A 16,225-nucleotide genomic window follows, 5' to 3' on the forward strand; every position below is an offset into this window, starting at 1 on the left:
TCTATCAAAATATACACTTACTACTATGAATATTGCAGCAGACTTGCAAAATCATCTGTCAAAATAAATGCTATCAGCAAGGATTTTTTTGCTGTAAATGCTAAAATTGACTAAAATTAATGTTTGTGAATACTTTGTAGAGTAACATTGTGTTAGCAAAGTTCCAGAAAGAAAATTGTTTGGGGTTAAAAGAAGAGTAATTAAAGGATATTTTATTTAAGGACACTGTGTGTGTGTGTGTGGGGGGGTATATCTTCTCAAAAACTTTCAGACTAGACATTGAATGTAAGTTATATTTCCTATTCATTTAATGAGTAAAAACACTGGGTAAAATTGTGTATTGCTGTCTGTATGCAAGTACAAATTCTATTAACTGTTTGCATGTTCTGTATTTATTGTCAACAGCTGAAAAGAAATTTGCCAGCATGCTTGCCTCCTTGGAGGGCTTCTCCATGTGTCTTTAGATCCTCCAAATCAGAACTTCTGCCAAATCTAGCCAGTGATGGAGTTGTCTGTGCTCCACTTCAAACATTCACTGAAGAGGAGACGATGCTGAAAAATATGGGTAACTATTATCTGTGTGGCTAAAATTCAGAAATGCCTAATCAGAAGAGAAATTTTAGCTTAAAAATTTATTTTTGTTATTTAATTCTAGTTCAGTGTTGAGAGTTCAATGTTGATATGTTCTTTTTGCATGTTACCATAGCACAGTTCCACATACCACAGCGCAATTTACTCCGCATAAATAAGTACTAACTGTTTAAAACAGTTGCTGTCACTGACATGGTGTTGCCTGGCATTGACTTGTGCCTGACAGCATTTCAGAAGGGATCCTCAGAGCAAAGGTAGAAGAGTGAAGACCTGCACCTCTGGGAGAGAGCTTATAAAAGGCTCTGATTAAGCAGGAACAGTCTTTCTTGCAGGGTGAGACACTGGCCCAGGTTGCCCAGAGAAGCTGTGTCTGCTCCTCCCTGGAAGTGTTCAAGGCCAGGCTGGATGAGGCTTTGAGCAACCTGGTCTAGTGGAAGGTGTCCCTGCTGATGGCAGGGGGGTTGGAACTGGATGAGCTTTAAGGTCCCTTCCAACCCAAACCATTCTATGATTCTATGACTTTGTGCACTTTAACTTTGTGTTAAAGCCTGAGAGCATCTTCCCAAACTGCAGCTTTAATTTATAAAGAAACAAGGTACAGCTAACAAAACAAGGGGTGTATTTGAAATATTTTCTATAATTTTTTTGGGTCAACTAATGTTACGTAAGTGTTGCTGAGATACTTTCAAAATTTCTGAATGTATAGGAAGTATTTGTTTGGGTTGAGAGAGTTGTAGCTGAGTGAGCAATGATAACTGAGCCTTGTGGCACATTACCTTGTTTCACTCAGGCAACTTTTGGTCCTTTCATGAACTGGTCTGGGAGAGTCAGGGAATAACCTGTCAGAAGTACCTCGTCACTGTTATATTGATCTTCAACAAGAGCAGTACAGTACTTACAATTTTCTTTCTTCTCTTTGTTACAGTGACAAAATTTGCTCAGGAACGAGTTGCACCTTTGGTGCAAAAAATGGATGAGAATTCGAAAATGGAAGACTCTGTAATACAGGGATTGTTTGAACAAGGGGTCTGCACACTTTTACTTAATCATTTATTCAGAAAGTGACATAATTCATACGGGTTTCTATCTGTGCACTTTTCAGATTTTTAGATTGAGGGATATAATTCACATTAACTAATGAATAATTAAAAATTTGGGATTTATCAACAGCAGGGTGACTTTCTCTTCTTTTTTACTGCTTTATCACTCTTCATCTTTTCCTATAATATTCTTTCTATTTCTCCCACTCCCACACCACATTCTTCATCTTATCTTTGATTTCCTTACCTTCCCACCTCCCCTCTCTTTTTTAATTTAATTTTATAAACATAATTGCATAGAATGATAGAACTGGCATGACTCTGATAAGGGTATGAGGATTCCTCTGTGTCCTTACTGGGCAACCACGAGGACTTGTGTTGCAGGTATCCAGGTGTTTATTCCTGGATTCAATTTTAGCCTTTTTTGCTATCAAACCTAAAGCTTTTACATGTTTAGAAAGTCATTCTGTACAACAACAACTCTAAATATTAGACTTCTGTTGAGATTGCAATTGGTCTGGAAAATGTAATCAAAGTAGGGTGGTGATTGACCTGTATCCTGCACATGGTAGTTATTTCTTGCATGAATTGACTATCACCTTCTGTGAAGAATTTTTAGTTTGTTAAGGGAACTGAAGGAAAACATGGTTTTGGGGAAGGATTTGGAACGGTTTATATGCCATGGTTTTTTATTTTAATCTCTTAAATATCTGCTTGTGCTAACAAGTTGTTGACGAGAACTAAGAGATCGATATCTTTGCATCTTTTGCATTTCAGCTGATGAGTATTGAGCTTGGGGAAGAATATGGAGGAACTGGAGCTTCATTTTTTTCAACCATATTGGTGGTAGAAGAATTGGCCAAAGTTGATCCAGCTGTAGCTCTTCTATGTGAACTCCAAAATACACTAACAAATAAGTTGTTTACTACCTATGGAACAGAAGAACAAAAGAGAACTTACTTGCCCAGGGTGGCTAAAGATACAGTGAGTCAAATTCTCCCTTTACTAAGAGATACAGTGAGTCAAATTCTCCCTTTACTAAGCTATAATACAGTTTTTAATAGTTAAGTAATGTTGGTGGAGCTTTCTCCCCAGTGATTGAGTGTGTAACTGCAGCATTAGAAAATATCTTTGAACTTTGGATCACTGGTTAGAGCTGAGATCTGTGGTGATACAGATACATCCTGTCATCAGTTGCTGAGAGGTAAAAGTAGAAAGGTGCTTATTAAAATTTAGGTTTCATTAAAATTTAATTTACTGTGGAAAATAACTTCAAAGCAGTTGACTTTGAGAGACATGTAATTACATAGTGTTTCTATTCTTAATCTATCTGAAACTTAATTATTTTGATGCAAGAGGTTAAAATGTTTGAATTTAAGAGTTGTACTTGGTTATAACTATTTTCATTGCAGAATTAGTTAATATGTTGTGCCTGTATGTTCAGTAAAAATTAAAATTATTTTCTTTTCTTCAACAGATAGGCAGTTTCTGTCTTTCAGAAGCTGGATCTGGCAGCGATGCTTTTTCTTTGAAGACTCGGGCTGAGAAGAAAGGAGACTACTATATTATCAATGGCTCAAAGATGTGGATTAGCTTAGCAGAACATGCAGGAGTTTTCTTTGTGATGGCAAATACAGACCCATCCTTAGTAAGTTGTTAAAGAATAGTTGCATTTCAGTGACAGCTGATGATATATGAAACTATGGATTTTATATCAATAATCTGATATTAAAGGTTAATATTCTTTGTACCTTTTCCTAGCTGACAGCAAACCTTTAAAAACGTTTCCCAACAAAAGTGGAGAACTTGCTGAGCAATTTAATAAATTTCTCCCACCAGGGAAAATAGAAATGTCAGAATCATAATTGCTTAGATGAAGAGCACCCTGAGCATTGATATTATTCTGAGTAAGGGAAGAACAGACAGTCTTAAGTCTTTCCAACCCATCTGATTTAATTGACAAGTTGCTGTTGTTAAAAGGCAAAATAAAGTTTAGGCTACATGCACTGGAAAACTAACAAGAATACAACAGCAAAGTGTGTTCAGGTGGAAAAAATACATAGCTAAATATGTGTATTTCAAGGTCTGTCACCAATTTGGATATAGGTAATAGCTTCAGAAAAATCAACTGCAGGCTTTAAAATGTACTATACCAATATGGTAGAGTGATAATCAAATACAAAGCTGAATTGTTTAAAACTTTTATTTCTTTTTTTAAAGTTCTTCCAGTATCTCTTTCTTGAAAATTTAACTCAAAGATATTTATTTTTCAAAATTTAAATTTCAGGTTTTGACTAAATAAATAGAGGGTTTTTTTCTTTTATTAAAGAAAGAAAATCTTTAATAAAAGAAAATAAATCTTTTCTTTAAGATTATTAAAGAAAGAAAATCTTTGAACAGTTGAACATCATGTTGCTTTCTGAATTTTCATTCATTTCTTCACAAGCTGGTGGGTGATTTGAGTACTACATACAATGAAAATACATTTGATAAGCCACTTTCTATGTTTGTTTCCTGCTGTGCGTTGCCATATAATCTGGAGTTATTTCTGTATCAGTGTAACATTTTAAAAATATATAATGCAGTGTCTGCTTAAAGTTAGAAATGCTTTTAAATATTTAAAAAGCAGGTTAAAAGTCAGTGCTGTTCAATGGTTAAATAACAGTTGGCATCAGTTTAAATGAGAGAATAGCTCAGTGTAGAACTGTGTAGTGAAACATACACCCTGCACTAGCAGCTCCCATTTGATGATGGGCTCTCGTTGAGGTGAGATTGAAACAGCAACCTTCTCTTGAATAAGAGGTAACTCTTCCAGGAGAACCACAGGACTTTTCTTGCTTCTCAGTGTCACCCTCTTAGTGAGGGTGCTGTGGTGGAGGTGGTGCTGTGGACATTAGGGACAGGAAGAGATGGAAACATGGCCAGGAACACCTTGCACGTCTGTCTCGTGGACCTTGTAGTATGTTGCCAAAGAGACACTGCTGTGGTTCTGGCCAGGGGAATTGCTGAGAGAGCAAGAATGAGTGATGACTAACAGGAATCACCATTCTGTACTTCAAGAATCTAGTTTAAGACTTCAAAGATATGAAGATTTTAAGCCTGTTCATAGGAGATGCCAGAATGTAGCTTGGCTCTACAATCTGCATGTGGTCACGTGCGTTATTTAGTGTCCTGTCCAAATCGTGATCTGAATACCAAATCAACATGTTGAGCTTTTTGATAACAACCATCATCATGATTTCAGAGTACTTTATTAAGTATTCTGCAAACTGGAATCACAAGGAGAATGTGTGCACCAGTTCTGGGTGTTAGATTAGTCCATGTTTTGTGACGTGTGTTCCGACAGCAAGCAGTAACTCCATTGCACAGTGATAACTTGCTTTCCCAGTGATTTCCAGTGCAGACAGGCACTACACTCCTGTCTGTTTCATTTACCTAATACCAATCCCCTGGCTTACCAAGAGAACTTTTCAGCTTGTTCTGGTTTTATCTTCCACATGGAATATTTTAACAGAAAGATCTCTCTGGCCTTTGTTAAACCATAATTAGCAGACATAGAGGGAACAAACGACAGTGCTAGTGTTTTATTTTGTAATATAGTATTAAGCTAGTGTAAAGTTTCACTACTGGAATGTGATATTTGGACCACCATTTGGTGATATTAATATAAAAAACAATTCTTGATCCTTTTGTAATTCATCCTAGGGATACAGGGGAATCACATGCTTCCTAGTAGATCGCAACACAGAGGGACTACATGTAGGGAAGAAGGAGGACAAGCTTGGAATCAGAGCGTCTTCTACCTGCCCAGTAACATTTGAAAACGTTAAGGTATTGTAAATCATTGAGCTATTGAAGCGTAATTTGTGTATAAATGGAGCTTGACCACATACAAGGAAAGAATGTTAACTAAATTCCCAATATTTTTTTTTTCCTTAGACTGATTATTTGGCATATTTCAACTTTTTCCTCCCTGTTCTTTGACAAAAGTCTTGAGGGGTGGGTTGAATTTCTTAAATTTTGATACAGTTTTTTCTCAACCATCATTTTATAATCACATGTATCAGGAAATGTTCTCTCAGATATTCTAGGAATCAAATGCCTGGTTTATACTTCATGCCTTCTCTTATAAGGAACAATAAATTAAAAAAATCTACACTGATTCACCTGTGAACCCTCCTAGCAGTTGCAAAGCAGAATAGAACAGGGATAATTGTTTTTATTCTTTAGGTTCCTGAGACCAATATCCTGGGCCAGGTTGGACAAGGCTATAAGTATGCAATTGGAATGCTAAATACTGGCAGAATAGGTATTGCTGCACAGGTGAGTAATTTTATGTAATTCTAAATACAATCAGTATATAACTTTGAATTTGGATTTCAATTTATGGAATATTTAAAGCTAGTTAAGGATAAACTATTTAGAAAATACTTTCTTAAAAACTAAGGTGCCACTAGATGTCACTGTTCCTGTATCTAAGTCATAGTAACAGACTGAAATAACTGTAAATGGTAAAATTCTCCTTCAGTGGTGTAAGGAATAGATTTAGGAAACATTAAATAGCAATTAGTTTGTCTTTTGTGGTTAACTTATTGCTACTGAAATATGTCAACATTTTTGTCTTCTGTTAGGCAAATTTATTTTACAAAAGAAAACTTAACTTTGGAAAATACAACACACTGAAACTTAAAATATTAATGCTTCCAACTGTGAGTGTATGGGATTGCCAAATGTGATCTTTTCCTTTTAACTGATGTTTTCCCAACAACTTATTTTTAAAATAAGAACGAAGTTTTATAGCAGAAGTGTCCTAGCTCATTGTTGTATTTGAAAATTGCACCTCATGGCATCTTAGGGGAAAACATTTGCTGGCCTTGGAGTTATTTCAAAACGTTGTATTTTGTTGTAAACTCAGTTTGGATCTCAGGTTGCTGCTGATTTCAGTGGAAATCAGGTTCAGCCCTATAATAAAATAACTTAAATGACAATTTTTTATATTTTTAATGTACTTCTGAATGTAGTAATTGCTTTGTTTTTGCTTTGCTGTGGATGTAGTTGTGCTGTATAGGATTTAATATATCTATACTACAAACCTCCCTTATCTTTTGCCCTGGTTTGCAAACAACCCAGAGGTAACAGTCCTCATTAAATTTAGACTTTCCACATGGCAGTATGTTATGCTGCTAAATGGATTGGATTTTCCATAATCCTTAATGATTATCTGCAATTAAACTTTGTCTGATATGACATTTGAAAACTAGGGCTGTGGGCCTGTTGTTTCCAGAGATATCAATAATATAGAGGTTCTGGCAGTAAAATACATGGTCTGGATATTACTTTTAATTACTCCAAGTTACACTTATAACCTAATTAAAAGTTAAGATCAGGTAGTTGTTATATCTTAGTTGCTACTTTCTTGGCACCTTCAAATGAAGAGAAATGTACTTGAATGGACAAGAACAGCAATTCTAAAGCTCTGTAGTATTGAATCCAGTTTTGCAGTAGTAAGAGCTTTAAAAGATGATGAACATCTTACAAAATGGAGTTGTGGCTGTGAAAACAGTTTCAGGTAGTTTTAGCACAAGGTAGCTGCATATATTGTTACAGGTGCTGAAGCTGATATGAGAAGGCAGCAGATACAGCTGATTAGCAGCAGACTGTGTTATTTTCTTATGTTGTTTTCTCACATACTCATTTTCCTATGTATTGTGGAGTCTTTTTCCTAGAACCTTAAATGATTAAGGAGTAGAACCCAGTCAGAGTCATGTTTTTATCTTCTTGGGGCCCTAAGCTTTCAGCTTAATCTGTGGGTCTATCCAAAAATACCCATAAGCTATTGTACATCATTAAAAGTAGTTGGACTGAGTTGCTTGACACCTGTCACAACAGGTAACTGCCATGTTCTAATATCCCACCTTGACTTAGAAAAGTTTTATAAGATTCCAGTTTTACCATATACTGTTACTTTGCTTTTTGATAGTTCTTCATGCCATTCATTTCCTTTTTTGTTGGTGTTTTTTTTCTTGTTTGATGCTTCCCCTAATCTAATTCCCTATCTTCATTTTTCCTGGGAAAGAAACTAGGTGGAAGGAATTGTATTCAGGTGGATGGTGGTTATATAATGAAACCAACTGATCTTATTTACTAATAGCTATATATTCCAAGATATATATGAAAGGCAGGGTCCTTTCTTTACTGTTTCGTTTGGAATGGAATACACTTCTCAAAATTTGGTAGTGTAACATGAAACTAGTTTACTTTCCAGATTTCATAATGTTTCTTCAGGCTAAGAAATCAGACACGAAGGTAGGTGTGAGTTACTCCTTTATAAATGTTCGTGTGTAGTTTTCCCAGATGTTATCCTCCAAGATAACAATTGTGTTTTGCTCTCTTTGCTGCTGAGTGAAAAGAGTGTGTGAAAAGACAATGGCTCTTGTAAAATTGTTTTGTTGAGTTGTTTTTTTCCTAGAAAATGTTGGAACAAATGTTACCTCTCCTTCCATTATACTAATTTTCTAACTTGTGAAAGAAATTGCTAATTCCCACAGTCTAGTGTCTTCTATAAAATGAGAAATTATTTTGATTATGAAAATAGCTTTGAATAATCATTCAAATTATTTTTTCTTTAATAGTGTAATGTGTATCTACAAATCTTTAATTTAATTAAGAATTTTCCCAGAAACACTTAATTTTTGCGGAACCACAGTTGACCCGTAACTTTTGTTCAATAATTAGTGATAGTGTTTTCACACGTTTTACCTATAGTAAGAAAGTTTCTTTCAGGAATGGAATAGGATAGAATAGGCTTATTCATCAAAGTTTGGGTTTTTTTGTTTGTTTGGTGGTTTTTTTGGCCAAACTCACCCCAATATGTCTTATTTCTTACAGATGTTAGGACTGGCGCAGGGGTGTTTTGACCATACGATTCCCTATACAAAGGAGAGAATCCAGTTTGGGAAAAGCATATTTGATTTCCAGGTATTTGTTGATGAACACATGAGAAGTTTTCTCCAAGAGAGTAGTAGTTACCACACTAGATGAAATCAGTAAAATGAGTAATCTGATTTGCATCATTTGTGTCATGTCTCTACTTCTCAATATTTGAGAAGAATTTTTCAAAAGAATTTCAGATGAGTGTTCATCTGCTACGTAAAATGTGTAAATTCAGTGCTGTGTGCCTTTGCAAGGCACCATATAAATAATTTAAAACTTCAAAACATTATTAATGTAACTCCTTTTCCATGACAGTATATTCACTGGCCTTGAAAATAATACACATGGAACTCCTTTCTGTGTTTAAGGCCGGGTTGGATGAGGCTTTGAGCAACCTGATCTAGTGGAAGGTGTCCCTGCTGATGGCAGGGGGGTTGGAACTGGATGAGCTTTAAGGTCCCTTCCAATCCAAACCATTCTATGATTCTATTCCTTTCTCTTCTGATTTTAATATCATGGTAGGTTGAGTGTGTTCCAGTTTTTATACCCTTCCATGAGATGCAGGGGAAGGCCTTTTTCTGGAGGCAATAGAAATTATAAAAAGATGAGGCAAACTGATTGAATTATTAGTTTTCCTGTGTTACACAAAGACATTTAGTTTTCATTATAATATCTGTATCATAAAACGAAAAAGACCCTTTGTTGCAAAAATGATGTATAGTTTAATAAGGAAGATAAATAATTGTAATTACTCTAGTAATTGTTAAAAGAAATCTACATCTTGGATGAAGGGAGGGAACATTAGTACTACTCATAATTTATACAAATTTTTGGAAGCACCCACAGATATCTCGGAAATTATTGGAACTGCATCTTTTGAATGGGAAATGGAATTTATAATTGCCAAATCGTTTTGTTATTTTGACCTGCATATTTGTTTTTGCAAATTTTAGGGGGCAGTGTTAATGTTCTAATAAGATGAAAGATTTCAATGTGTTTTAGGAGCAAGGTAGACAACTAAATGTTTGTTTTCAATCATCATAATGTTTGGATCTCCTTAAATAAACCTATTCTTCTGTAACCTACCATTTAGAGGTGAGCTGCATCACCTTTTTCCTTCCCTTTGAATCATTCATCAGTCATGTCCTCTATACTTTTGTGCTGCTCCTAACTCTTGTCTCACAGCTATGGGACATGAGAAGGAGTTGTCACCTTGCTAGTTCTCCACTTTATTTAAGAGGTACTTTTTTCTCAAGTCGTTCTTCAAGACTTGAGTCCAAGAAGGACAGAGAACTGCTTGAAAGAGTCCAGCACAGAACCACAAAGATGATTAAGGGATTGGAGCATCTCCCTTATGAGGAAAGGCTGAGGGAGCTGGGGCTCTTTAGTTTGGAGAAGAGGAGACTGAGGGGTGACCTCATTAATATTTATACATATGTAAAGGGTCGATGTCAGGAGGATGGAGCCAGGCTCTTCTCAGTGATGCCCAATGGTAGGACAAGGAGCAATGGGTGTGAGCTGGAACACAGGAGGTTCCATGTAAACATGAGGAAAAACTTTCTAACCATGGGAGTGACGGAGCCCTGGGACAGGCTGCCCAGAGAGGTTGTGGAGTCTCCTTCTCTGGAGATGTTCAAAACCCACCTGGACATGTTCCTGTGTGACCTACTGTAGGTGACCCTGCTCTGGCAGGGGGGTTGGACTAGATGATTGTTGAAGGTCCCTTCCAATCCCTAACATTCTGAGATTCTTGGTTAAGCTCATAAGGGCACCAGATTTGTTAATGTATGACTCTTCTCAATAGCTGCAAAATAAAAATAAAGCTTTGGTGACCTACCTGTGTCTCCGTGGTGATGAGGAGAACATTAAGATTTGGCTGAATTTTTTCTTGATACTTACGGGTGGAAATAGGTTCATGTTGAACCCTCCTGTCCAGACAGCCAGGCAAGAAGTTCCCCAGGACTCCTGAATCCAAGAAGAGGGAAAGATAAAATGAGAGTGCAGGTCCTAAAAGGACTTTGGTGCCCCAGTTTTTCCAACTTTGATTTCATAGATGCAGAGATGTGCAGAATTGCCAGTCCATCTAGATCTTGTAATTTATTTTTTTTTTAATGTAGGTATGTTCCTTGGTGAAAAGAATAGTTCTTGCTAGAAATTCCAGTTGAGTACTAGATACTGGTTCTGTCTGACTTCACAGGGGATGCAACACCAGATAGCTCAGGTGGCCACGCAGCTGGAGGCGGCGAGGTTGCTGACCTACAACGCAGCTCGTCTCGTGGAAACAGGAAGGCCCTTCATCAAAGAGGCGAGCATGGCCAAGTACTACGCTGCCGAGGTAACCTGCAGTTCTTCATTCACTGGCTTTGTTTCACTGCTGGTCAAATGTTTCTTCTGTATCACTTTTAACTCACGTTTTGCTGTGAAATCTGTGGATGTACTTTTCTCTTGTTTCTCCTTCTCAGGCTGTGTATGGAATGTAAAGTAAGCCACCAAAGAGTGAGCTGCTCATGGCCCTAAATAAAATTTTGAAAAACAAGTGACAACATTAAAAGAGAAAGTGAATTAGTATTTTCACTCATCTAGAAAGATTCATTTTCTCAGGATTTTCTTTTTGTGGCTGCAGAAATGGCATAGTGAGACTTCATTTGTGACCATTTCAACTCTGCTGGTCACAACTGCAAGCCTTAATATAATTCAAAACTAAATTGCTTCTGCTTCTTTGTAATTGCTGTCTTGCATACCGTTGCTAGTCTTTTTCATAGTGCAGCATATGAACTATTGCAATAATGGTTACTGAATTCTTTATGTCCTCTGATTTAGAAAAATGTCATCTTTTATTCTAAAATAACCTGCATAAATAAGATGAATACAAAAATATCAGTCCTTCCTCTTCCCACTTGTTCACTGCTTTAAGTGCAGTTTTGTTTTTACTTTACAAAGGATAAAATGTTCTACCACCTGCATTCAAATCCTGAGATTGTAACCCTGCAACTATTTTCTTAGGTTGCAACACTGACAACGAGTAAATGTATTGAATGGATGGGTGGTGTTGGATTCACAAAAAGTTATCCCATAGAAAAGTACTATCGTGACTGCAAGATAGGTGAGTGAGAGTTTCTTAACAAGTATTTCATAGAATCATAGAATGGTTTGGGTTGGAAGGGACCTTAAAGCTCATCCAGTTCCAATCCCCCTGCCAGCAGCAGGGACACCTTCCACTAGACCAGGTTGCTCAAAGCCTCATCCAGCCTGGCCTTCAACACTTCCAGGGAGGAGCAGCCACAGCTTCCTTGGGCAACCTGTTCCAGTGTCTCACCACCCTCACAGTGAAAAACTTCTTCCTAATATCTAATCTAAACCTCCCCTCTTTCAGTTTAAACCCATTTCCCCTTGTTTTGTCACTAGTTGCCCTTATGAAAAGTCCCTCCCCAGCTTTCTTGTAGCCCCTTCAGGTATTGGAAGGCTGCTATAAGGTCTCCCCGGAGCCTTCTCTTTTCCAGGCTGAACAGCCCCAGCTCTCTCAGCCTGTCCTCATAGGAGAGGTGCTCCAGCCCTCGCATCATCCTGGTGGCCTCCTCTGGACTTGTTCTAACTGGTCCATGTCTTTCTTATGTTGGGGGCTCCAGAACTGGATGCAGTACTCCAGGTGGGGCCTTACAAGAGCGGAGCAGAGGGGCTGAATCACCTCCCTCGACCTGCTGCCCACGCTTCTCTTGATGCAGCCCAGGACACGGTTATTGGCCTTCTGGGCTGCTGTGGTAGCGTTAGTAGTAGTAAAGTTTGGGGGTGAATAACTGGCTATTTTTTTAAGGTATTTTTTTCCTTGAGACTGAAATCAACACTGATTCAAATGCTCAGGTATAAGAAGGTAAAACTTCAGGTATAGATATCTGTGTATATAAGGCTAGTTAGAATGTATAATTAGATACTAATAAAATAGAAACACACACATTGTGTCCCATTCCACTAAGAAAATTACAGTTCAAATAAATTGAAAATGCTTTATTTGGCTTTAAGATTTGAATCTTTGTCAAGTTTGATTTTCCAGACTTCCTTGCTTACGAGTGTAATCCTCAGACCTAACAGTTTGACATTTTTAACAAGATTACCCTTTGACTTTTATTGCTGATAGCATTTGTAAATAGTTAATTTTTGTTGGTTATTTAGGAATTGCTTTTCAGGAAAATGTTTTCTCATTATGTTGTACCAGCAGAAGAGTATTTTAATTGTTGCAGATAATAAAGTATGAACATTTATGTAAATAGTAATTCTGTTTCTACAACTTGCTCAGTAAAGCTTCACTCCATCATTGTAAATGTTCTAACTGGACTGTTAGAATGATATCTTGGTCTCTCTTCATATACTCACTGTGGCTTTATAGTCTTCTAATTTACTTTCTTCTGATTTCAGGTACAATATATGAAGGAACTTCAAATATCCAGTTGAGCACCATTGCAAAAAGCTTAGCACAAGAGTACTGAAACCATAAGGACTTCTTGACTGTTAACAGAAATTATTTCACTGAACACTCATTATGAATTACACTTTTATTTGTAATTATAAAAATTGTAAATAAGAGTACATCATCACAGACAAAATCAGAAGGAAAACCATGAATTCCCCATTTTAGGTGAGCGTGTAATTTATGTGAAATCATGAATTCCAGGTTCAAATGCAAATAATGGGTTAAAAGTATCTCTTTCTGCCTGAGACACTTCTCAGCTAATACATTGGATGAAATTATTTTGTTGCCTTAGATTATGCAAACAGTGTATCTCCACTTGGAGATTTCAAAGTGATAACAAAAGAAGCCAGATCCTTGGCTTGCCTGGTTCTTAAACCACCTGGAAGAAAGGACTCTCCACGTGGAGCAGAACTGTTGCATGGTGTGAAGCCGTGGTTTGTTTGTGGTGCCCTTTATGAGCATGAGGTACGGGAGCGGTATGTGGAAAGAGACAGAAGTGGTGGTTTCCTCTGTCCCAGGTGGAGCTGCTGTAATTGGAGTAATTTTTATAGCAGCCCTTAGTGTGTTCTTAAGTATATCTTGGCAATTAAGCTCTTCCAGCCCCAATTTGTAGTACTGAAAGGTGGATAATATCTACCTCCCTTTCCAGCCTTCTTAGCTGTTAAGGGTTTTAATCTAAGAGGCTATTTATAATTCTTTCATAAAAGGTTGAGTTGAAATCTTTATGAAATTGGGTTAAAAAAAGCTCTAGTAGTTCTACAAAAAGACAGAGAGAGAAGCTGGGTAATAGGAATACTGTGATACTACCTCACAGTGGCCTTTCCATGTTCAGTGCATTTTACAGACTTTAATCCTCAGAGCCTTCCTGGGAGTTAGGGGGGGACTGTTAATTTGCAGCTTATAAAATTCAATCATGGGAGTTAGTGGTTCTCTATAAAAAGAGAAAAGTTTTTTTCCTTTTTGAGAGTGAGAGAAAGAGGGGGGGGAATTTGAGAAGTATTTGCTTTTTTATCCCTCTCTGTTTACTTTAAAATTAAACATTTTATTTACTGCAGAAACCTCTTCAGTGCTGGAGAACTAATTAACTAAGAATCAAGAGACGGAAAGCATAATATCTGAAAAATTATAATTGCTGTAATTGACAGTTTGTTTCAAGTGGTTTTTGGGAGGGGAGGATTGGTTTTCTGGTTTTGGCTGACTTAGAAGAATCTCATTTTTAAAGCTTGCTAGTCACTGATGATTCACTTCAAGTGGAGCTTAAAATGTTATGGTCCGAGACTCCCAAAGGATTTTCTAGCAAAACTAAGGTAAATGACACTTAACAAGTATGATGTTGTAAAACAAGCAGACTGCAGTGCCTTATACAAAGAAACAAGGAGGAAAAGCACTATTAAAAACTTTTCTGACTTGCTGTCAGCTTCAAAGGGAAGGAAGTAAGTACTTTAGTGACTCACCCCCCTCCCCAGATACACACTTTGCCTGTTGATAGGCAAAGAATTAATGTGGTAATTATCCTTATGCCAATAAAAAAGCCCCTCCCGTATCAGCTTTGAGATTTTCAAAAATACAAGAGTAGGAGGGTAGATTAAATTTCTGAAGTTTTCTTCTAGCATCATTATTACTGTTATTAAATACATTTCAGGTTGTTTGCAGACTTCGTTGAGCTGAATTGAAACAACTGTGGAGATGGTTAGACTAGAATTAAGACTACAGACAGCGCCAGCAGTTAACTGCAGTTATTCTGCTCAGCATAGTCCATGTAAAGTGATCATAACCATACTACAAAGCGCTTGAGCTAACGTTGATTAAGGTGCTGAGCTGTGCTGACACGAGGCAATCCTTAGCTGCTGCAGGTTAGCCTGCTTTGCTGACATGAGTGTCAGCAGAGATCAGGTTTTCATTCGTACTGGTTAGTGGGTTTAGTTTGAGATGCAGTTTTAGCTTGAGTTCTGCAGATTTGAGTGAGGCTGGGAAGGGAGTGACAGTACTTAACTGGCTTGATACAGTGCTAAAAGCAGAGCCTTTGTAGGGGAAGTGCAGAGATCTTCGAAGGACTGTTGAGGGCTGGATATTCAGGACTATGTAAAAGGACTGTCTCTTTGTGTAGAACTGTGTCTGGTATCCATTTTAAAAAATAATGTGATTTTCTTTAGTCAATTTGGATGCCATAGTCCAGGTAACATCCTGAACAGCCTCATCAGCTACTCAGCAGTGCTCAGAAAAGCAAAGTCAAGCCTTTAACTAATGTTACAACTGTAAATATTCGTGTGTCTCAGTTCTATATGCTGTGTTTTGTACACAATAACTTTTGGAAAGACGTGTATGTATTGTATTTGATTTTTGTCTCCAAAATTTTGGGGTGGAACATGCGCACAAATGAGTTACAACCACCGAGTTTCTTTCTTTGTTGTTTTAAAAGGTCACATCCCACTGTGGAGAGGATTAGCTACTCTGGTCACTGACTCCAGGAAGAGTTAACTTGTTTCGACCCCTTAAGTCTTGATTCCATTGTTGCTTTAAGGTCGGTTTAGTAATAAAATTACTTTGCTGTGGTCCGGGAGCTGTTAAGAGTTGCGTCTGCTCCCCACCCACCCTGTTCAGTTTGGGACAAGGATTTATGGGTTGGCATAAATTGCATTTCGACATTTGGCACTGTGGGCACAGGACTGTTGATGGTATCCTTCAGGTACTGGGAGGCTGCTATAAGATTTCCCTGGAGCCTTCTCTCCTCCAGGCTGAACAGCCCCAACTCTCTCAGTCTGTCCTCACAGCAGAGCTGCTCCAGCCCTCGGATCATCCTTGTGGCCTCCTCTGGACTTGTTCTAGCTGCTCCAGGTCTCTCTTGTGTTGGGGGCTCCAGAACTGGACGCAGTATTCCAGGTGGGGCCTTAGTCAGCCCAGTCAATCTAGTCTGTTGCCCTGGAACAGCATCTTTGGTATCAAATGTTACATCTGGGCTTCCCCGATTAGAAGAAAAGACCTTTAATATATTGAGAATGTATTAAAAAGTGCCTGAGTTTGATGTTTGACTTGATACAATGCTAATCTTGTCTATCAGGTGATGGTTCTCTAATAATCTTGTCATTTAAAATTTTTCCCAGATCTTGCAATTTTTGTACTGGGAGAGAGTGACTATATCATCTGTCAAGTTTCTTCAGTGTTATTGTGCTTTGTGATAAAGGTCTGAGGCAGGTTT

At 37.6% G+C, this 16,225-nt stretch overlaps 1 protein-coding gene across 1 annotated transcript; it reads left to right on the forward strand.

Moving 5' to 3' along the window:
* The first annotated feature begins 381 nt into the window (after nt 1–381).
* On the forward strand, nt 382–13,126 carry ACADSB (acyl-CoA dehydrogenase short/branched chain). The gene is made up of 10 exons (XM_010165301.2): nt 382–565; nt 1,517–1,617; nt 2,409–2,615; nt 3,109–3,279; nt 5,337–5,462; nt 5,862–5,954; nt 8,520–8,609; nt 10,762–10,899; nt 11,568–11,667; nt 12,975–13,126. Exons 1-10 carry the CDS (start codon nt 382–384, stop codon nt 13,043–13,045), a joined length of 1,281 nt encoding a protein of 426 aa, XP_010163603.2. The 3' UTR covers nt 13,046–13,126.
* The last annotated feature ends 3,099 nt before the right edge of the window (nt 13,127–16,225 follow it).

This window comes from Antrostomus carolinensis, unplaced genomic scaffold, assembly GCF_000700745.2.
Source record: "Antrostomus carolinensis isolate BGI_N321 unplaced genomic scaffold, ASM70074v2 scaffold1863, whole genome shotgun sequence".
Lineage (NCBI taxonomy): Eukaryota > Metazoa > Chordata > Aves > Caprimulgiformes > Caprimulgidae > Antrostomus > Antrostomus carolinensis.